Source organism: Acanthopagrus latus, chromosome 11 (genome assembly GCF_904848185.1).
Source record: "Acanthopagrus latus isolate v.2019 chromosome 11, fAcaLat1.1, whole genome shotgun sequence".
Classification (NCBI taxonomy): Eukaryota; Metazoa; Chordata; class Actinopteri; order Spariformes; family Sparidae; genus Acanthopagrus; species Acanthopagrus latus.
In genome coordinates this window covers 21,041,051-21,065,253 of record NC_051049.1, presented here as the reverse complement: position 1 = coordinate 21,065,253, position 24,203 = coordinate 21,041,051, and the positions used below count along the sequence as shown (strand labels likewise).

General features: G+C 40.5%; 1 protein-coding gene across 2 annotated transcripts; it reads right to left on the bottom strand.

The window, feature by feature from the left end:
* Positions 1 to 432: 432 nt before the first annotated feature.
* Positions 433 to 24,107, bottom strand: acsbg2 (acyl-CoA synthetase bubblegum family member 2). 2 transcript variants are annotated; one of them, XM_037115552.1, is made up of 15 exons: positions 23,858 to 24,107; positions 15,476 to 15,611; positions 14,346 to 14,467; positions 12,411 to 12,682; positions 10,533 to 10,621; positions 8,218 to 8,338; positions 7,669 to 7,749; positions 7,436 to 7,585; positions 6,680 to 6,856; positions 5,863 to 6,044; positions 5,022 to 5,264; positions 4,685 to 4,902; positions 4,359 to 4,498; positions 3,162 to 3,408; positions 433 to 2,144 (listed from the first exon to the last, which is right to left on the bottom strand). In XM_037115552.1, exons 2-15 carry the CDS (start codon positions 15,586 to 15,588, stop codon positions 2,026 to 2,028), a joined length of 2,274 nt encoding a protein of 757 aa, XP_036971447.1. In that variant the 5' UTR covers positions 15,589 to 15,611; positions 23,858 to 24,107; the 3' UTR covers positions 433 to 2,025. The 2 variants fall into 2 exon arrangements, with proteins under 2 accessions (XP_036971447.1, XP_036971446.1); XM_037115551.1 differs by lacking the exon at positions 23,858 to 24,107 and adding an exon at positions 19,291 to 19,488.
* Between the last annotated feature and the right edge of the window lie 96 nt (positions 24,108 to 24,203).

The window sequence follows — 24,203 nt, the reverse complement described above, 5'->3', positions numbered from 1 at the left end:
ATATTTTTCGTACCTGAAATGAGAACATAAAGCCTAACAGACTGTCTAAAATTAAGTAAGACATGTTTACAAATGTAAGATTATCTGGAAATATATCACAATAACTGTCCATCAGTCACACACATTGTACTTTGTGTTATCGTTGGCTTAGCTTGTCTGAACCACCTGCCCTTTAATGAAGCACTGATGAAGATCCTGTTAGGATGTTTCACAGCAGTCATGCTGACTTGTCACAGGAGGAGCAGCACAGCTGTTACTGTTATCAGACTTGCTTTTGTTCTTTGACTTAAGTGAACTCTTAATTGCAGGGCTTTTACATCTAACCATGTTGGTAGATTGTGGCATTGCTGCTGTTGCTAAGTGCCTCCGTCTGCTTTACAGTGAACAGGAAACAAACACTTGAAGACCGACAGAAAAACAGAGATCCACACATCAGCTTCATCAACTTTTATTCCATAACTGATCAAACACACACAGGGCAGCTTCACTTCTCTCCTGTGGCATCATGCATATTTCAATCTTTCAACCCTGATATAGTTCACAATAATAACACCTTATTAGGGTCAGGTAACTCCAGTTTTCTGTCGGGGGTCTTGTGAGCTCTCGCTGAACTGTTTGAACACTCAAATAATATTGGTTCTTTTGTACTTCTTGGACACAAAATCTTCATGTTAGAGGCGGTTCAATGTTCAGATGATGCATATTATTGGCTTCATGGAGTTGAAACTCACTCACCCTGACACACTGAATCGCCATCATTTCCCTATTTATCTATACACGCGCACACACACACACACACACCAGCGAAACTGCTCCGCTCTAATCCTGAACTTTAATTTCTTCAAACTGAGCCTTCACTTTGAACGCTCAGAGTGCTACAAATACCTACAATATGCCTATATACAATTACTTCATACACAAGATCAGCTCTTTGGACTTCTCTTTATTTCCTTTAGAGTGTTTTATTTTGAAGATGAAATGTCTTCAAGGAGGCGACAGGCGCGGATCAGAACCTCGAACCATCTGAACATTTATACATGTGTCAGCCCAATAGAGACAACTCTTATGCAGTTGATATATTTGCAGTAAACCCACATATCATCTGACGTATGTACATTCTCCATACCTGCTACACTTTCTCCACATTTGAGTGCAAATAATGACGCGTAAATGCTGAATAAATGGCAGAAAGATCAACCGAAGAATAATGAAAATTAAATGAAGACGAGTGGAAGATGAAGATGTAGGCAGAACATATTTACAATATTACATACAAAACACAGCAGGTCTACACACAGAAGGACTGTTGGAAAACATTTCAACAACAGGACCAGGCAGGTGTGCAGGCTTCACTGACTTTACAGTTACAAAAGGCGATAGATATGGCTTCAATGACATGTTTTTTCACAGCATGGAAAAACTAAATTTGGATGCTTCACTACGAGATAGATTTCAACACACCTGGGACTTATTGAACACGTACAAAATAAGTGATTATTAATATTTAGCTTAAAACCAGGTTGACAAAGATGAGAGAAAGACCAAAGATGTGTAAAAAGGCTAGTAAACATCTTGACAGGATTGCTGAATTTCATGAAGCTCATTTGGCCCACATAAACTTTGGCAAACTGAAAAATAAATAAAATGTTCACAAAAAAACAAAACACAAATTACTCATTTTAAAACATCCTATGAACTCGTATTCTTTTGGATTCTCCATTTCTTTATCTCAAGTAAAAGCAGTGCAATAAACTATTTCCTCGACACACAGCTGCGGCTACTTCATCTATCCGTTGTTCATCCAAATAAATAGAACTTTTTCTTCAAAATCATAAAGCTATTGTACAATGGCTTCTCATGTTTATGCTTCTCTTTTGTACAGCGCCCATAAATGTAAACCAGGACAGAATGACCGAAAAAATTAAGGCAACCAAACTGTTTGTATAAGAGACGAACGGCAGCAGGGAGAGGCTGGATAAATGAGGCGGAGACGGTCTGGATCTCCCTGCAGGTGGAGGAGCTGCTTTACTTCGGAGGCAGCGGGGCGTCGGGGGTCGTTGGAGTTGCGAGCTCCTTATAAAAGTTCTCGATCTGCTCCTTGTACATCTTCGCCACCACTGGACGCTTCAGCTTCATGGTAGGGCCTGTGGAACAAGGACAGAAATGAAACTATTAAACACCTTTTTTCAAGGCTTTACTTAAACCTGTTGTCTGAGGAGGGAGGAGAATCATGTGGCCTTTTAACTTTCCAAACTGTAGTTTAAACTGATCCCGAGGTTTAGTGTGTATTGATATGTGTGAGAATAATTGGAAAAATTAGTTCTGGACTGGGAAATTGGAAATTCAAGTCAAAGCAACACAAAAGCTTTGCCACACAACTTGTTATTAGTTTAGTTATTAGTCATTAGTTATAATCGTCCATGTTGTTTCAACATTACGATTTAAAAAGCTCATAAACAGTTACAAAGTCAGATTTCAGGATAAAAGTTGATTTTTTACAGATAAAATCATAATCATAATATTGTTTTTTTTATGTTTTGAAAGAAGTGCTTTCATAAACGACAAATTGTGCAAACTGATGAGTTCACAGTGACAATGTATTGTGTTTATTGTTGGAGCCAATATGGGTGTTTTTTGGTTCCTTTTTTGAGAGTAATCAATGTTGTGGTTGTTAGGAAAACACGCCACAAGGGGGCAGTAACACGCTGGACATTGGTGATGTCACACAAGTATTTGGCTGCCTGTGTAAGATGTTACAGTACTGACACAACTAAAAAGCTACCCTGCCATCTACAACTACATCATAAAGGATAAAATGCTAATGCAGGCTGTCGTGTTGCTGTTAAAGAGAGGAACAAAGATTTTTGCTTGCCTTTACTTTTTTTACATTGACATTTGTTTTTCACGATACAGATCATTCCAGTATCCAAAGAGTACAGAATTCATTTTCTGTCAATCAACAAATCTATTTATAACTCCAGGCATCTACATTCTTCAATTCAGCTCAAGAAATGCAGTGTGTGACACTTTGTTTTGAGCAAAAACAAACAAAAAAAAAAGGGTAGGAACCACTTAATAAGAAGATGACTTAATATATCAGTCTTTTTCCTGACAGTTATAGATCCTTTAATCTGCAATAGATGGATTCTGGTCCCACTCACCCAGCTCTCCTCCTGTGACGGAGAAGTCCCGATCCAGAATGATCCACTTCTGAATACGCTGAGCGTTGGAGGTTGCATTCTCGTTGACCCGGTTAATTCCCTCCTGGATGGCGGTGTGGACGGCCCGGTCTCGTCCGCCTGCGAGCTCAGAGACTTTTGTGGCGTTGCTGCCCAGCTTCCGGCAGATCTCGACAGCTTCTGCTGTCAGCTCATCCTCGGGTTCCCCTGACTCTGCGTTTACCTGACACTGGAGGGAACACATTTCATTGTATTAATCTGATCCTTTTTATGTTTTAAGCAATAATACAGGTATAATTTGGAGTTGGGGTCTGTCTTCGTCATGTTGCAGTTTCACCACTAGATGGCAGCATCTGAGAAGAAACCTCTGCTTATTGCTGCTGCTATCAGCTAAGACAGATACAGTGACTCCTGAGATTAGATAAACAGGTCTACGGATAGGATGTTTACAAGGCTCAGAGATACTGTGCTGCTGATAAGTGACATCTTCAGCGCCCATCTGATATCTTTCCCTCTGTTCAACAGTCTTACATCCTGTGTTATCTACAGTCCTCCATCTCTACACATCATTAAACTGGACCATGCCTGTTAAATCGACACCAGGCGCTCTATTGTCATCATACATTTCCCCACACGTAACACCTCACATATATCAGACCAGGCATAAACACATTTTACTAGAGATAGCTGAAATTTGAAATGAATGTAACTTTATAGTAAAACATTATTTTTTAGTCTACACAGCGTTCTGTAAGATGACAAAATGGCATTTACAGACTAAATATGTGTCACTTGTTTTACATGTGAGCCTTTATCTCTGGTATCATTTATCTTTTAGTTTCATCCTCAGCTGTGAAAAGCTTTCACAGGTTTTCACAAGCAGGTATTTTGCCTTGGTGTTGTAGTGCATAATGTTCAAAATAAACAAAGTAAGAGGAAAGAAAACAAGTACTGTCAGACATAAATGTATAATTCAAACATTCTAAAATGAAGAGCTGATGATGGTTGAGACATCAGTAATGATGGTTTAGAGGTGTAGTGATGAATCAGTGGTATGAGCGCTGTGAACAGCCACAGTTTGCCGTAATGACAGCAGTCCTGCTGTTAGACAACCTCGCTGATGAGACATAGTTGTTATATCTATCTCTGGCACCAGGTCCAGGTCTTACTCTCTCTTACTTTAATGGTGAGCAGCATGGACAGAAACTTCCTCTTGTCTCCGATCAGCATGGCGTTATTAATCAGCGGCACTGCCTCCTTCACCGCATCCTCGATCGGAACGGGAGGGATGTTTTCTCCTCCTGCTGTGATGATCAGCTCTGAAATCAATTACAAGGACACACACCGGTTAACAGACAGACACGTTTAATTGATAACAGATAAAGGAAAATGTTCTCAGGCTTACAAAGAGTCAAGTGGACACTCAATCAATATTTTCTGTAAAGGAGAATCTAAGACTCACTCCTAGATCCAGTTTTCAAGCCCTACAAGGAATATGGAAGTACCTTTGATTCTTCCAGTAATGAAGAGGAATCCCTTCTTGTCGTGTTTGCCGAGGTCACCAGAGTGCAGCCAGCCCTCTGCATCAAGAGCCTCCTCTGTCTTGTCGGGCATGTTGAGGTAACCCATGAAGACGTGACGGCCCCAGAAGCAGATTTCGCCGTTTCCCTCCTCGTCCGGGTTGTGCAGCTTTGTCTTGCACCCTGGGATTTCTTTACCACAACTGAAAGGACAAAACAACATGTTTTTAATCCAACACCAAGCAAAGCAATTTGAATGAGCTCAGATTGTCAAAGCAAGGAAATTGCTGTCAAATCTCTTCCAAGTAAAGAGATAATGTACCTGGTGAGCTTGAAGGCTTCAGGGCTGGAGATGGTGTGAGGTCCGCTGCTCTCGCTCATGCCGTACAGTTCGTACAGAGGAATATCAAGGCTGAGGAAGAACTCCAGGGTGTCTTTGGTGATGGGAGCGGCGCCTGTGTAGCACTTGCTGCAGCGGTCCAGGCCCAGGGCCTTACGCACCTTCTTGAACACAAGCTTTTTGGCTATTTGATAGCTGAAAGGTGTGCGGCCAGCTGCCGCGCTTCTGAGAAGAGGCAAAAAACACCACGTCTGAGTTTTTGGAGTCATGTCAGCAGCACATCCTCTGAATTCTTCTGTAGTTCCACCATGAAAGTTGATTTTAAGTGAAATATTTCAACAGCTATTGGATGGACTGCCCCATCATTTCACTGACAATTTTGATAATCCCTTCACTCTCCCTCTGGCGTCATCATTAGCACAACATTTCAATAAATACACATTTGGTTTATGGTTTATGGCCAAATTCCTGCAACACTAAAGTCATTCGCATCGGCCTCAGCTGTACCTCATGTTTACTGCTAATTAGCTACTTTTGGGATGCTAAACTAAGATGGTGATCATGCTAGAAATGACGCCTGCTAACATGGTGACTTTAGCCTTTAGCTCAAAGCCAAAAAGAGCTCCAGCTCGTAACATTCATCATGAGTCACATGATGTCAGTCACATTAAATCTAAGTCTCTCTGGATAAGCTCTTACAAAACAGTCACATTTCTGCTATCTTTGGAACCTAAGTGATGATGAAGACAGTTTTCGGTATTGAAGTCCCAGGAATGATTTCACAAGATCTAAATAAAACTGTAATTTAATAATGTTTACGCACTGATTCATCTTGGTCAGGTTAGTCTGCAGACCGACATCTTTGGCCCAGGCAGCCACCTTCCTGCGCACAGTCGAAGACTTGGCTCCAACAGACTTCATCTTCTCCTGCATCTTCTCCCACACTCGTGGGACACCCATGAAGGCTGTGGGACGAGCCTCCTTCAATGTGTTCACCAGAGAGCCCTGATTAAAAAAACAAGAGAAAACACACATCAAATGTAGTTTGCAGCTCACATGGAGAGAAAACAAGCAGGAAAATCTTAATCTGCTGCTACAATCGTGAGGCTGAGATCTTGGAAAAACTCTGCATTAAAAAGAAGTTTTTTCATGAGTCTACCCTCAGGATATTCCTTTATATTTCACTGGAACTCCTACTTACTAACAACATTACACACTTAATTTGGCCTAAGAAATAAAAAGCCCTGAGGGGCAGCTCAGCATCACAGAAGTGTTTTCTGCACCACAAATCTTGCAATTGCCATGAAAGGGCAGGTTAAGAGAGATCGTCACGATTGGTGGAGGGTTCAAGATTCAGAGAGATGTTTTTGATGACTGCTGACTCATGACTATCCACTGAATTTATCCTTTCTAATATTCTCCTTCCTGATCCTCGAGTGGCAAACTAGCTTCTGATTTTGAAAACGAAATCAATGATCAACCTTTTAATTAAGAGTTTGGGGTTTTGGACTCTGAACAAAGAAACAATTTAACAATGTGACTCTGGGTTCTGGGAAATTATAAGGATTGTAAAATTAAGTGCTGGATCAGCATTGATCTTGTACTTTTTACCATATAGTAACACCACTGACTTATCTCACCTTCAGTGCATCTGGCTGAGCGAAGTGCGTCATCCCTCCGACCTTCATGGTGATCCACATGTCGACCATCTGGGCGGCGATGTGGCTGAGTGGCAGGTAGCTGACCACCACCTCCTGTGCCAGAGTAGCGTCTGTAAGATGCACATGGCGGCTGGTGGAGAGCGCAGTCCACGTAATCTGAGGGAGGGGAGAGAGAGGGGAACTCAGTATGTTATATTCACAGCACTCTGTCTCACTTTGGAGAGTGTCATTAGATGACTTTTGTTTAAAAAGATTATTATTTTTTTACCAGTATTGTTAGGTGGGTATTATTTTTCCAGATTGTTTCAATTTTCATGCATCTTTATCTTATTTTTTACAATTATTATCAAGTCTGCGTCATTCTCCATCTCATTTGCCATTCATTTTCTATGCTTGTCATGGTGTTAACTTTGCTTTCAAGGCCACCGTGTTTTTTTTTTTATAGGTTTACAATTGGAAGAATAAAATTTGAAAACAAGTTTAAGTTGTTTCAGACCATCACATGGCAAGTTAATGAGTCCATGGTTTTACAGACTCTACAGATCATCATCTGTCACTGAGGAATGTTCTTAACACATGGTGCTAAAAGCTAAAGTCAAGGTACTTTGTTATTCCTGTCAGTTGCGTCTGCCCTGTTCTCTCTTTACAGAACATGATTGTGTGTCTGCTGTCAGTCTCAGGAGCCAAACATGTGACACTTCACTCTGCTCACTCAAGGTGCTCGTGTTGACTTACATTATCATGGCTGAGCATGACTCCTTTGGGCTGGCCTGTGGTTCCTGAGGTGTAGATGAGGCTGCAGCACTGGTTGGGCTTCTGGCTGGAGATGATCGCGTCGAGGGGTTCGTCGGGCTCTTCACGTCCGAGCTCCATGAACTCGGCCCACTGTAGCGCACGAACAAAACCACTTAGATGATGCTTCTTGAACTGAATAAATCTTGTCATGTTTGTACAGCGTGTTTGCTTACTGAGTACAGATTTGGTCTCTTCTCTTTCAGTGCATCTTTGTATTGGATAATGGCTTTCAAGTGTGGCAGCTTGTCTTCGGCCTGAGAACAAATACATTCAGAAAGAATCCAGTCAGTAAATAGCTGCAGGAATTTCCAGAATACTGGCTATATAAATTTCAAATCATTTTAGGTCAGTCTCTAGTTGTGTCCCAAATCTGTGCTGCATACTAATTCTAAGCAGTAGTTACAAATACTGTGATGCATTACATTGCATGATTGTTGGGCAGTTCTTCATGTATACTGTGGAGTCCAGCAGAAACCCCTGATGCCGACACCAGAGACATTGTAAGAAAGACACAGACCACTTATGGCATTTTAAATAGAGATGCCGATTCTATGACACATATCCCAGCCCTTTGATTGGGTTAGCTGTTGCTTAGATGGCTGGCTGATGCTAGTATGGTTTTAGGGCACAGCATGTCTTATCCACACATCTCCTTTAATTGGATTCATATAGTTTATCTTCCACAGTGTTAACATGCAGCGTATCGCTCGTCCTGATCTCACCTGAAGGATCTTCTGCAGCTGTTTGTGGTTCTCCACTACGATGATGTTGGCCTTGCAGTTCTCTGCAACATACTGGCACGCCTCAGGAGAGTTGGTGGTATAGATGCCCACAGCAAACCCACTGCGACAGACAAGAGGATGAGTCAGACTCTGCAGTTTCTCTTTCACACTTACAATACACAGACTCTAACTGGTTTACTGAAAACCTGCCGTGCGAGATGTTTCATTGAATCCACAGAACAGTGAGAGTTGACCTCCCGCAGCCATCTCCGGCGTGTGTGTTCTCAACTTCTCAGACCTACATTCATCCGTACAGGGTTGATTTTTAGACAGATCTCTAGTGGAGTCATTTACACACCATTTACATTAATCTGGATCGGCAGAAGACTTGAAGAAGGTAAAATGCTCTATTTGTGGTCTGATCTTTTCTTTTTTTTAACTCTCCCATTGCTAGTGAAGACAGGACTACAGGAACTACTTGACCTTGAAGAATTGTGAGAGTACCTCACAGCCATTACTCATAGAAAGTCTGCCAACAAGACATGCTTCAGCTGTTATTTTTGTTTTGCCTTCCAACAACGTGATCTGCAGCAAACGTGACTCCTACTGCCTTCATTAGTGAAATGTGTGGTTCGCCTCATCAGGACCGGCTTGACCAGTTCACGCAAGCCTCAATACATTCTTACTGAGAGTAGGCGTGGGAAGACTGGGGAATCCACGAACAGTATCACCATGTGTGTTACAGCTCCAAGACAGGTTTTTTCACACATACTGATCTTCTGCATAACCAAACTTATTCTCCTCAATGCACTCTTGTTATCAGCCTTCCTCGAACTGAAGGATATGAACGTCTCCATGTTCTCCTGCTCAAATGTGCTAACAGCGTGAAAAACCCAAATGTCAAAAAGCACATGTTTAACGGTGGTGATTTGTTGAGACAAATGTAGGCATGACCAATCAGTGAGTTTAGTTCCTAATTAAAACAGGTTCTGGTTTTCAAGGGATAAAACCAATTTCTTGGTTTATTTAGCTCGCTGCATGAAGCATGAGGTTTGATTTCTTTAGGGACCGTTCATGCTGAATACTTGTGCAGTGAGAGCAGAAGTCAGTGGTGGATGATAATGTAAAGGTGCACTCTGCAAGAATGTGAAGCAATTTACACTATTAAATGATCTGCGTTGCTAATGTGTGAATGAGCCTTCACAAAGCCTGTGGATTGTCTTTTTCATAAAGGATTCAAAGGATGTGAATTTTTGCGCCCTCCTGAGAGCCATGCCTCTCTTTTGCTTCCCTACAGTGGCAACGGTGTGCAACACTAGCTGACATTTGCTGAGAAATGGAGTCTGCTTGTGTCAACAAACAACTAGCAAACACCATAACGAAGTCAAAGCTGACGTCACCGCAAAGCTTGTGAAAAATGTTGTGATTGAAGCTTGCTTGGTAATGCAGATGAAGTGGTAGCTAGGTAACACAGCAGAATACGAGACTCCCTCGGCTGTTTGCAAATTACTTCATCAGCTAACGTGACATCAGCAAACGCCAGATGCGTGCAACATTGCTAATTAACAGCTCTTTGCAGCTGGCTAACATTAGCCTGCTCGCTACTGAATGAATGAATTAATGCAAATTTATGTTGGATGTGTGAAAACAAAACAGAACTGCTATCGCTGGAAAAATACTAACTGAGTAGATATGTTGGTTGGCTACAGTGCCACCTTACTTCAACAGCTCATGTGATCTATGATGGTAACCTATGCTGTGTTGTGCCGGTGTTGGTTTCAGCCAACAATACACAATGTAAATTTACAGAGCAAATGTGTAACTAATGCTTGTAGTCTGCCATCCTCGGTGCAAAACCAGCAAGAATGTGTTAGCGACATTTTGCTGTCATTTTAACTATTTTACATGGTTTGGTAGTTTAGTCAGATGGTTCCCAACCACAGGGCTGTACAGAGGGTTACAAGATTCATCTGAAGGATTGTGAGGTGATTCAAAATGACATTTTTGTCATACCAAAGTACTTAAATAAATGTACCTTGCTGCAGCTCATCAGATTGCTGTTAAGTGTGGTGATGTTATCTATCGATCAAGATGTAGTAAAACTGAAGAGGCTACGTGCTGAATTGGAGTTGTGCTCCCGTGTACTCGCATTTCAAGTCTTAGATTGCATCACTCAGGTATGGTGGACAAGCATACGGCACATTCATACATAAACAGACTGATGGAATGAGTATGAAACTGAGAGTGGGGTGACGGTGAGTTCGTGTGACTCTCGGTGATGAGCTCAAACATTCGGAGATGAAGATGAAACTCACCCTGCCAGAATGGCTCCAATGTCAGCGATGAACCACTCGGCGGAGTTGAAGCCCAGGATGCCGACGCCATGGTAGCGCTGCAAACCAAGCTGTTGGAAGACAACACATTCTTTCTGAAGCAACATTATGTATCCTGTGTCAACTTAGAATATCAGATTAAAAATCTTATGTCTTAAAATAGGGTGAATGGTGTTTCTCCGCTCCCCATCATTTGTTTCTGCAATTTATAACTTCAGCGAGAGGGCAGGACCGCAGCCCTGGGGTTTGTATTAAAGACAGTGGTGTTGCACTCAGAAACTGTTTTTTGCAGGTAGAGTGTAATCTCATTCCTTGTACAATGTTAATATTCTTACGTATAAAATCTTTGAAAATTTTGCTTTTGAAATCATGTAAATGTCGTGAAAGAGAAAGGTGGAGGCCATGCAAAAAAAAAAAAAGTCTCTTGCACGATTCAAACAGGATGATGTTCTGGCCTACCTCTATAATTCATAAACTGCATGACCTTTAGAGTTAAAAACAATGTAAATACTGCTCTTGTCAGTATTTGTTAGAGTAAATGTGGTTATTGTCATGTTTTAAGATGAAAATTAAGAGTATTTTTCCTTATGAAACTAAAACCATATTTGTCCTAATGCCTGAAACCTGTGACAACAGCTTTGAACTGTTGATCTGCAGGGCAGCTTAAAATGCATTGCCACAACAGCTGTTACCATGGAAACAGATATACCTCCAATGTACACAAGACTGCCATAATGGAAACTGATACCAAGCTCAACAGCGCAATAACCTTCTAAAATAACTCATGAAGTCTTTCATAAGAGTAGCTGGAATATGATATGAGGCTGGACATCTGAAGCTCCTGCAGATGGAAACACGACCTCTCTGCTCATTTAAAACTCATTGCTAAAACTACGTAAGCTAGCGGTCGGAAAACTTCATCTCTCGAGGGGGACTCTAACTCGGTTCATGGTGTGTTAGACCATGGACTAAATTTATACCCGGAATATCCCTTTAAGCAGCATGTGAGGGTACCGCAAGTTCAGCTTAGATTGTGTGTGCAAGTCCAGAGAGACACGTGTGTTTGTGTACATGACTCCTGCTGAGTCTCCATGCTGACTAACTGCATTGGGTTTCACAATAAACAATAACGTGCTCTGTCCTGAATGAACAGCTGAGGCCTGTCCAGAGCTGCCACCCTCGCCGAATATCAGGCTGACTCCGTCCTGCTGTTTCGTGTGCCGTCTAGACTGACTTGGCATGAAATCAAATGCTTGAAATCATCACAAGACTTGACAATGACAACAGAAGACGATTGTTTTAAACAAAAAAAAAAGACACCTTAGATAATTGATACTGTAGGAGTTTTCTGCTGCGGGTGGATGAAAACAAAAGTGCTTTTCTCTGTGAAGAACACACAGTTTACAGAAGCTTCTGTGATTTTTTTTTTTTTTAGGTGTTTCGCAATTCATACATTTTGATATGAAACTACCATGGGGAACTTCTCTACTTGCGTAATGCCACGTCCTAAACTTTTCCAGAAATGAACGTGCAAATGTTCTTGGTTTGTTTTCCGTAAACCTGGGAGTGTCATAATCTAATGATAGATCTGAAATAGCACACTTACATTTTCATGCAGATAATCTATTATAAACGCTACACTGACCACCACTGACTAACAAACACTTTCATTATTGATTCATCTCATCCAATAATGAAAAAAGTCCATTAAAGTGACTTATTTCAATGTCTTTTTATGGCAGGAACAACAAAAAAAACACAATATAATAATAATAAAATTCACCTGTAAAGACAATGTTTTGATCCTTTCTTATTTAACTGCTCTTTAAAACTATGACTACTCAACAGATAAAAATCTACCTTCATGAAGCTCTTGGCAGCAGTGCGGCAGGACTGGTAGTATTCTCTGTAGGTCAGGCTCTTCTGCTGCTCGCCATCTTTCCAGCTCAGAGCTTTGTAGTCACCAAATCGCTCCACAGTTGCGGTGAACATCTGGTTGACGGTCAGAGGGGTCTCAGCAGCCACACCAGATTCCCCCATCCTCAGTTTTACCTCTGCATCGCCCTGTGATGTCCACAGGCCAGGCTCTCCTGCTGCTGGCACCGCCAGGGAGCTTGGGCGCTGGGTTTTCACTAAAAGATGATAAAAGACGTTCAGAAGACATGTAACAAGAAGTCAACGACTGATCTCTGTTCCAAGAAACATTCAGAACTTGACTTTGTTTTTTGTTTTTTTAGCTATTTGTCATTTCAGAGGAGATGAGCCTCACGCTCTGGTACTACATTAAAGCTCGGACAACAGTAAGAAGTTACTTGAGTTTGGCTGGATGTAGGTTTCTTTGTGAAAGTAAAGTGAATATCATCGCACCATTATATCAACCTTACAGGCTATTGTACTGTATTAAAACACAACATGTCCTTTGCCACCCTTGCACATACACTGTGTTTATAAATTTCTCAGTTGTCTTATTTAGTTTGTCACATAAACTGTCCTTGAAAACAATCTATCAATTGAAATAACTGTTTTACGTATTAAATTATTTTAAATTGTTAACTAAGAAAATAACTATGAGTAAATGAGCCTCATACAGGTTGTTAAAAGAGCAACCATGCCTGCCACAGTTAGCAAACATTTAAAAAGCCCAACTGCCTTTTGTATACACTCGCTTCCATTTACAGAACAAACTTCCTGGTTTAACTTAAACAGCCACACAGGTGATAGTTGCAATCACATGCAATTTTCCGTCCAGTGAAGGGTTACTAGCAACATTCTTAATGCCTTAACTTGCGGTTCAACTTTTAAATGAAGTGGGTAATGGTTGGGCCTTTTGACAGTTGGTCTGAGCATCTTGCTGCTTTTTTTAGCAATGGTGCTGTGTTCAGAGACCTCTGAAATTAGTATGGTAACTAAATTATCATGGGGCAGTAAATGCACTGACCTGACCAACAAAAATAAAACCCAAGTTGTAATAAACACTACATTTTCTTGTGGAGTGAGTTCCATTTCATGTATTTTACAATGTCAAACAAACGTGTCATTGACCCAAAAGACAGCAGGATGTTTTCAGTATACAACCGTGTCATATTGCACATGGAGGAACTAAATGATAGTCGATTTATGACTAAACACAAACAGCTGGTTATCAGCACACAGAGCAAATAAGAGCAGGAGGTTGAATTTTTACCACCAGCAGCACACATGTTCAGTTATAGTTTGATCAAACTTTTTTCATTCAGGAGGTAAATCTTTAAAAGTAGCTGCAAAGATTATTTAAGTGTATTTTAATGTAAAATCCTATGAAACCAAGCTGATATAATCAGCTATTTAACGGATTTACCCCTCACCTCGTTTGATGATCACTATAAACGTCCCTGTAAGTCGTCTCTGTTCATTTAATCATGGGGATTTTAAGTAAACAGGTCAGCCATAATCAAAATGAAACTTTGCCTCGCAGAAGCAAATATGATTAAAAGGTACACATATTTTTCCCGTCAGTGACTCAGACAGGAAGGAATGTCAAAGTGGAGACTGAAGGCAGGAAGAGGAAAGTCAAATTGTTCTGCCAGAGAATGTGGGTTCTTCTGTTTCCTCAGGAAAAAAAAAAAAAAAAAAAACTTGTTCACCAACGCCGACTTCAGCAGCAAGAGCCAACACGCTGGCCAGACCAGACTCATAATATAGCCCAGTTCTGTCTGTATGTAGTCATCACATTTGCACCACCCATGTTAGAGTTCAGGCTGGGACAACGAAAGAGCAAACACACACACAACCTGGTGTCTTTTCTCCAGCCCTCACCTGTTTGTGCGTTTGAGGTGTGTTCAGCAGGGACCTCTGTTGTCTTGGTGCTGCAGGTAACTTCATTATGTTGACCAATCTCCTCTTCCTTTTCCCCCGCGGAATCTTCCTCTGACGACTCGCTGCAGGAAGAGACAGGAAAAAACACGTCATTTAACACGTGGCTTCCCAAAGTGAATGTCGCATCCGCTGGGGAAACCAGAGGCAGAAACTGGACACGAGTCAGAGGGGTAAAACTGTGGCTCCACACACACACACACACACACATACACTGAACACACACACACACACTGAACTCTTTATCAGCCTTAAAAATATATATTACGCTTTCATCTCAGCTGTAGAACTTGTAAACACTCATTAGATACAAAGGAAAGTTTATATTTTTAGTGAATTAAATGTAAGCTTAAATAACAGAGCAAAAGTTATAAAAATGACTATTTCTATTTCTTATGCTATTTTACACCAAAAATAACTAGCAATGCTTAAAATAGGCGATCAACGGTGTTTCCATGGCCAGCAGACAAGCTTGCCTTTCAGTTGTTTCCATTGTAGTGTGGGGACCAGTGAGAATGTTAAAGAGGTTACTTTTTATTGCTTTTACTTCAGTCTCTCTTTCAAATTCAACGTCAACTGAACAATGTTTGAACGCTGCTGGAACCAAGATGGATAATAAGTAATTAAACGCCAATGTCTTTTACTTCAGCATGGAAAAGGCAGAATAATTGTGCCGATTGAATCCTTTCCCACTGAAGGCAAAAGCAAGATGTTAGTGGATTTTTTTGTCCAGTCTGAAAGGGGTGTAGACCAGTCGTCCCCAGTCTTTATGGCTTGTGATTCTCTGACCCCTGTGAGCTGTGTGGAGTTCAAGCAGTTGACTTTTTTCATTCTGAAATACTATGATTTGAAATATTTTAAGGGTCGGAAGACATTCAATCATTATTTTACAATCAAATAGCAAAGAAAAAATGTCCTCTAAATCTAAACAGAAATTCACATAGCAGTAAAATGTGTTTATCTTTCTCCTGTAACTTTTTATCTAGTGACCGCTCTTCAAAAACCCAGGGTGGAAACCCAAGGTGTCAGGGCACTGATGTCATGGTGTTTTGGATGCGTTTGCGTGGACATACTTTGCTGTGTCCACGATGCAGTCATCGAGGGAGGCTGCGCTGTCTCCCACACCGCAGGACGACTCCAGGAAGCCGTCTGCTCTGGGGGGCTCCATCACCACGGCCTCAGACATGTCGGTGGATTCACACAAGGTCACTGAAAGAGAAGCGGGACAGGGCTCGTTAGCTACTCTATATTTGAGAGCCGCATCACTTATAAGCATCTGCAAAAAGTAAGGAAATGTAAATATGTCCCGACATTTCATTAGATGCAGCTCGAAAAGGCAACAATGACCAATAAATCTCTGACTGGACGAGGAGTTTGATGTTTGACATTTATATGATGTCCAAATCTAAGACTTCTTGTTGAGCTACTTCATTGGTGATTACAATTTATTATACAGCTGCAACAAGTTTCATTATTGAGTAATCCTCTGTCATTTTCTGTCTGAAATCTGAGAAAAATAATTATAATTTCCCCAAATCCAAGGTCGTCAACAACAGCTCAAATTTAGAGATATTTGGTTTAAAGTTGTACAAAACAGCAGCAACTCCTCCCAGCTGATAAGCTACAACAAGAGAATGATGGGAATCTTTGCTTAAAAAAGACTTGAGCGATTGATTATCAGTTGTTTCTTCTTTCTTCTTTTAGGGATACCTCCTGACTATAAACAAGATAGAAGGATTGCTCCTCTGGTCTAATTGCGAGGGAGTAACAACAAATTGTGACAGTCGGCAGCTTCGAGTAATCACAAGACTCACACCTGAGTGTTGTTGGCACCAGGTCACATTACTTTTCTAGCAGTTGTAGTTGGGGGTATGTTTACACAGCCATGCTTTTTTTGTGCAGTGTAGCTACATCTTACTATTATCAGCCTTTATTGCTGGATTTATGAGCTGCTCGACAAATATTGTCTTTGTCTATACTACAGCTGTCTGTTGACAAAATTTGGTTGTATAGCAACAGTGTGGAGAACATATGGAGCTGAGCTGGTAAAGTGGAAAGTCTCGTTACAGATTACGTTGTCCTGCTGCGAACAAAATATTGCCTTTTGTTGCCATGGTTGGTCACCAACACCTTTTAAAAAACGTTTCCAACGCTGTCCCTCATCAAAATCCAATGAAAGCCATGTAGACAAAACTCAAGCTCAGGAAAACAAAGACAAATATGTCACCTCTGTCAATCATCCTGGCGTTGTAGTGTGGAAACAGCGATCATATCCATTTCAAAAGAGTTGGTGGGACAATCCTTTTCTGCCTTTGCCATGACCTCATCACAGGAAACACATCAAAGCCTCCCAAACAATAAACCCTCACCGCTCGGCCACCATCATACAAACACCTCCATGATGCTCCCGCTCATTCAAGCCCCTGAGCTGCCGCTGGTCTGTTTATCTAAGTGAACTGAAAAACACATACCAGTGGCTTCGTCTGCCTATTGTAGCAGAGACCTATCATGACACTACTGTCAAGAGACAATCGGGTTTGGACAAGTGGAGAGAAACAGGCTCCAGGGAGGTCAAAGAACAGGAACCAAAATATTTTCCATCACGCTTCAGAGTTTCACACATACTTGCCAACCACACCTTCCCAAAAAAACTACAAAACAGGTCAAATTGAATGTCCCATGTGAGAATTGTTACCAAAACATCAGCAATTAAATCGTTTGTATAGAATTTCAGGACTGTGAGGAACCAGCAGCCTCAAACTATCATTATGGTTGTAAAAGAAAAATCAATTCTTCTTCAATTCAGTCACGTGGCGAGCAGCCAGCTGACCCCGAGGAGGCCTGAAGGTCTCTCAACCGAGGAGACAAATGTCACAGGGTGGTCTCACTGCTGCTGCTCACATGGACGCATGCAGGGCTGCCATTTTACTTTTGCCTCTTCCTTCCAATGCAGCTGCAAATTCCTTCAAGGACACAGCTGTGAGTGGAAGTGGGTTTCCAGATAAGTTGAGGGGGGGAGGCAGCCAGAAGAAGTGGGATATGGTTTGGTCGGACATTTTAAAATCCCCTCTACCACCACCTTCTCCTCCCTCTCCTCCTTGGCTTATTTCTTTATGCCCCGTCATTGTTTTGGTGTTCAACACGCGGGTCATGGGATAGGAAGGGGGAGGGGTGTGACACTGATGTTGAGAAAAGTTTCAGTCACTTGTACCCTCCAAGTCTGGACGATTATAGCCTTGGACATCAGAGTGGAAAAGCCCCGAGGCTATTTCTTGCTTGCCCCCCCCCCTTTTTTATTTTCCCCTCTTTCACCATCACACATTTAGATCACAAATAAACATTTGAGATGCATGTCTTTGATTTAGCGCCCGTGTGCCAACCTCCCTGCGTCTTCTCAGGCACAAACAAATGACTTAAACATCAATCATTTGTAACCAAGGGTAACTGAATCATTCAACCACAATTTGCCCAAAACTTGAACTATCACTTTCAGATAGTGTCATAATCCACTTCCCCAAACTCTGAGGTTTACTGGTATCACCTATAGGACATTTGCCTCACCTTGAACTTCTCAAATAACAGCAAAAAGCCATAGTCGCTGAGGAAGTAGGCCTGCAACTAATGATTAATTACAGTCCAGAACCAAAAGACATTTGATTGACAATAATGTAATACAGAGAACAGTATCATTACAACAGAGCAACTTGAACAAGCGAATGCAGATAGATCAAATCAAAATGATTAGAAAGAAAGCATTTGTTCTTTCCTCTTTTGCTGCCTTTGGGAAGTTTCCTCGACATGTGCCAGCACAACTAAGACCAGGACGATTTATCAGATGGATTAAGCACTGCGCAAACTGACATCACTATTGCAACTGCATTCATGCAATCAGGAGAGGATTATGGATGTAGGGCAGAGTGCTGCTTTGCACCAGCTGTTCGACTGAGAAAGAGAAAATGCAACAGTTGGAGAGACAACACTCAAACCAAGTCTTCCCTTTTGTTAATACTGAAAAAGAATCTATCACATCCTCATTCTCTGACAAAAACGTGAATGCTGGGACTTCCCCACCCAACACCATGCCTGCAAACTTCAGTTATGCTAATCCTCTGTCAAACAGAACAGACAAAACCCCACCCCTCCCTCCAGTTTCTCCCTGCCGTTCTCAAGCATCGTCTCCTCTTGTCCAAGATAACAACCACCTCCAACGACTGTCTCAGCCCGATGTTAAATCACCAGTGAGATGGGCTGTTTTTTCAATCAATACATCTTCAGTGGGTTGCTGCCTCCGAACAGCTCCCAGTGCAGCAGTTTATGACTGGGCGTGCTCCCCTGCATCCTCACTAACATGTCGAGTTTAGCATTTTTGATCCTGTATTGAAATTTGTAAGCTACATTTCAATTAAATGAGGCTTTAAATGCAGTCTTTTCAACGTTAGTCATCATCTGGCGAATTCACACAGATCGGCTGGTTGGGTTACACCCTTTTGCAAGGGAGCAGCTGTCCACATGTTGTGGAGCCGGTGATTGAGCCATACATGTTACCTCTCTTGAAATGTACAGATTATTTAAATTATTACACAATTACTGTGCTCAAATCAGGCTAAAAATAAGCTATATTTAATAATAAATGTAAGATTAAGGTCAGTGAATGGTTCAGCCGAATGATAACCACAGAAATTAGACAATGGCTTAACACCTGAGGTATAAAATGATATTATTCTGATCAAATCTGTCCTATCATACATGACACATACGTGTAAGCCAGCCGTTTTCTCCAGGATCATTACCAAGCTGTTTCATACCAAACCTGATTTGTTTAAGTGAACGCTGGAGGATAATAGCACCTCATGCTATATGAAAGTGAAATCTAAATTTCAGTACTCACGTCGCATTGTTAGAAACTGCTTCTTTTCCCGGTTTGTATTAAAGATTTTCTCTCAGCTCGTCCACTCTTCCTCTTCTCGTTCTCTAAATGCTGTGGCCTCAGTTTGCCGCTAAACACAAACACACAAATTCACCAGCTGTCCTCTGTTTCTACAACTTGAGGAGCATATCATTCATTTTCAAACAGTGGCTGGCTCAGTTGGTCCCACCCCCTGAAACCCCACCCAGACAGGACAGCCAGCTTCCTCCAGACACACACCCCCCCCTCCACCGTCATCCCAAAGCAACCTGATTGGCTGAAACTGCTCACACCACAAGACCCATTTTCCATATAAGGCCACGCAAACCAAATGAATAAGGTGGGGGAAGTGGCTATTAGAGTAGGCTACACACACACATACACACACATGCAGGAGAGATGCTGCTGTGAAACTCAACCCATCCCCCTACAGAGATACAGCAGACACACACACACACACACACACACACACACACTGAACACACGTTGCAGCTAGCCGGCTGAGGTTACTGTCGGATAAAACGTGTATGCAAAGCTTTCTCAGGCCAGATTGCAAGTGCAGCTGTGATGTCTTGTATTTATGACTTTCCACTGACCGAAATCCTTCTTATGCACAATGCAAAGACACCCACATCCTGTGACCTACATTGTTATGATATTTTCACACGTTTATCTTCGTTATTCCTTACATCTTCCTCATTTTTAAGTCACTCAAAACCCATTAGGGCTGCACATCTATCATTGAATTATCTGCATACTATTTTCACCATGACTTGTTTTGTCTGTTATCCATCTAACTGTCCAAACAATACTCGGTTTACAACAGGCTGTACGATATGGCCTTGAAATAATATCCCCATATTTTTAAGCCATATCACAATATACATCTCTTCAAAAGCCCCTCTTTAATGTTATGGACTATGCAACAAAATCAAATATCAGGATACTTTTGACCAAATACATTGATAATATTGTGAGGTAAAATACTTTACAAAATACTGACAAAATCATAGTTTTTCATTTCATTTTTAAGTAGGCAAAGGCAAGTATCACGACAGTTTCTTTACTGTATTGCAGTCTTTTAAAACCAGGACAAAACTTATGTCATCACGATATGACATAAGATAACACTTCATAAGACTGGGTGACAAACTCAAAAATCAGGATATTTTCAACAAAACACTGCAACGCTGATATTGCAACAGTATTGTAGGGATAACTATTGGCACCTTCACAAAATACTAACAATGAGATTGTTGATAAATAATCATTAATTATGTGGATATAATGACGAAATGGGCGAGGGCAAGTTTTAGAACAAGTAGAACACTCTGGTAAGTCCAGAAAATCACATAAAATCACCTTTAAAACCAACAAAAGACAACACGTATGCCATATCACAATATAATGATATATCATGTCGGATAATAACAAAATATTAGCGATATATTGCAAAGCACTCCTGCAAATGTATTACTGAATCACCTGCAGATTATTTTCTCAATTAATCAAATAATTGTTTTTGCTACAGTGCATTACTTGTATTATTTACAACATACAAAAGAGCTGACTTGTAAACAGACTCACACCTAATTTCCTACCTACTATGCACTACTTTACAGTAATGTCAACACCATTCTTTATTCTTCTGATTGACACTGACAGCAATGTAAAACTGGAGTCAGACTCCAATAAAGCAATTTCTGATTCCATTTCTGATCAATTAATGGACACATTGTAGCATCTCTACAACCCACTCCAAAACTGCATTGGTGGAAAGTAAGTACATTTGCTCAAGTACTGTGCAAATGTGATGAACTGTACTTGTGATAGTAATACTTGAGTGTTTCCATTATGTGCAACTTCATACATTCACTCCTCCACAATTCAAATGGGAAACACTGTACTTTTTAAATGCAAGACCTTTACTTGTAATGGAGTATTTCTACAGTGCGGTATAGTTTCTCTTACTTATTATTTGAATACTTGATCCACCATTGCAAAATAGTAGGTCATCATAACGCAGATGCTTAAGGTTCTCATCATAATAAAAACATTGCAGACACAGCATTAAATATACTAAAACCAGTAGTTCACCTAGCAGGTGAAAAGCTTCTCTCCAGGGGATGATGTCGTCTAAGCAGCGACTGCATTACTTACAACATTGTTGTCAAACTAATTTTAGCCCATGGACTAAAATCAAAGCTGTCAGCCCAATTATAGAGCTTGACAAGTCAATCCTGTACTTCTTGTTCTCGTGAGCTATGACCTGATATACAGGCTACTAAGACAAAGGCAGCAGCTCTGGAGAGGGAAAAAGACTGCAGGAAGTGAAGCTGAATTTGCTGTTGGCAAACACTGCACTCGATACAAGTATGAAAATAAAGGAGCGAAAAAGAGGTCATGCACTCTTGTGAACGAGTCTGCCTCTGTGAGGGAAGTGTGGGTGTGGATTCATAGCTAAGAAGACATTTTGTTTTAATACCTTAACCTGTGGGTAACTCCGATGAGAGTAGGGTGAAATTGATTCAGACAGAGAAAGTCACTGATCAAATACTCAAACAGCACCAGTGGTAAAAGAAAGAAAAAACCAGTCTCACTGGGGGATTAGATCAGAGGAGTTTCCTTCACAGTTTCCCCTAAACTCCCGCCTCCAGTCAATAGGTCAAGAAGTTCAAGTGGGGGAAGCAGGAAACAGGCACATTTCCTATTCAAACTAATTCAAATATGTGGTGTTAAAACTAAAACATTGCTTCCCCTAATTTCATTCTATTTTTACAAGATTCAAAATAGGACAGTTTCATTTTTTTTCAACAGAGAAAGATGCACTCACATATACCTCAGAATGCAAACAATGTTTATATATGTATATATATATATATATATATGTATATATATATATATATATATATATATATATATATATATATATATATATATATATATATATATATATATATATATATATATAAAGGGTTATTTATGAAGATCAATCTGAAATCATCTCACACAGGCAGAAGCTCAAATTACTTCATATCTGATGTGCCATCACGACTTCACTATAGCAAGATCAGGCTCAGCCAATTGCCACGAGAGACGAAAACGCAGAGCCACCACACCACAGTGTCACATGACAAGCAGAAGCCAGCTGATCCCTTCTACCCATGCGCAAATGCTGAAATGCTGCAGGATGCGTTAAGTGCTGATGCACCCTGCGCTGAGGTTACTGTCGGTCGGTGACATCCTCTCTCTCAGCCCACACTCTGCTGAGGCTGCTAAGGCAATAACAGGCAAGGAACCAATTAAATTTACTCTGTAGTAAAGTGCTGTACTGAAGTTCAATCATGAGGCAATTTATTAAAGTATTTCCATTTTCGGTATACTGTATACACACTACCAGATTCCAATGAATGCTACAAAATGTAATAAACAAAGAAATGATGATGTATTTTTACAATTCAAAATAGGAGGCTTTCTTAATGTTCAGGGGCAAGAAGTAACACATTTCCCAGCTGAAATATTAACCCAATAATATAATGTACATTTAGGGTATCATGATATGATAGTACTAATCAGGGCTGTCACAATATCAGATTTTCACTGGATAATATATGGCCAGAGGACTTCACAAAAACGTTACATTACATAGAACATTTGGAACATTTTGAATCTCGGTCAAATACATCTTAAATTTGTTAACTGAGTACTTTGTCTGTTATGACTTTGTCAAATAGATAACAGACCCATAAATGTCTGTCGTTCGACATGATTTTGTACATGATGTTACCATGTCTATTATGGACACAATATCAATATAACCTTTTATTTCAATCAGTTATTGTCCATACCGGCTAATGGCAACACCCCTAGTCTTGATAACTGTGACATGAGATATTGAGTAATAATTCCTATATCATGATGTTTTGGTCGCAGTAAAGCACCTGAAGGTAGGTTGCCATGTATATTCATGGTTCTCTCTCTCTCCCTACACTCATATTGGGTCGCATTGAGTGTAATTCATTCGCCTACAAATAGACAAAACCACAATTAACAAAGTTAATAAATTTGACCAATAGAAGTACTTTTTTGTGTACTTAAACCAATACTGGGCTTTTTTTTTAGTGTTGTATCATTACCAATGTCTTCTTCTATTACTGGATAATTTGATTCATGCCATACAATGTCATGAGCTTGTTGTGACGTATGTATTTAATATACGGTGTGGTAGCAAATCCATAATAACACATTATATTTTATAAGGGGGTCGAATATATTGAATCTAGAACTTAATGTGTAAAGAAACTATTAACTATAGCTGTAAGAGAAATGTACTCGAATAAAGAGCATAACCTTCCATTTCAAAAGGTGGTGGAGCAGTCCAAACGTGTAAAGCAGCAGAAAATAGAAATACAAGACCAATTTATAAATAACAAAATACATATATCATAAATAAATAAAAAATACAGTCCATATCAGGACAACAACATTTCAGAGTATTCCACAAGAAATGTTGTTGTGGAAAGCTGAAAATACAATGAGATTCTTTTACCTTGTATAGTGAGGTGTTCAGGTTTCTGGCATCCAGTTCAGAATTGCAGTGTGTTTAAAATGTTCAGAAATAGGTGAAGGGAAAACCAAATTAGTTAGCTTATAATATAGGAGGTGCTAACAAGCTAAACACAGCTAGCCGAGGGGCGGGATTTCATTCCCATGGGTCTGCCGTTGGCGTTGCCGAAGTTACGTCGCTTCCGGTTTGCGCCATGGTCGCTTCTTTTGGAAAAAAACTTTGTAAGGTGGTGAATGAAGGGAGACAAATATTTTGCTTGAGTTGTGCCACGAACTACACATATGATATTTGTTAAGATAAAAGTCAAGAAATGCATCAGTTTGTCATA

Coding starts and splice junctions, on each gene's coding strand:
- acsbg2 (XM_037115551.1), bottom strand. Junction 4,499..4,684: donor CATTACTGGAAGAATCAAAG/GTACTTCCATAT, acceptor AATTGATTTCAG/AGCTGATCATCACAGCAGGA. Junction 2,145..3,161: donor CGTCACAGGAGGAGAGCTGG/GTGAGTGGGACC, acceptor CTTGTTCCACAG/GCCCTACCATGAAGCTGAAG.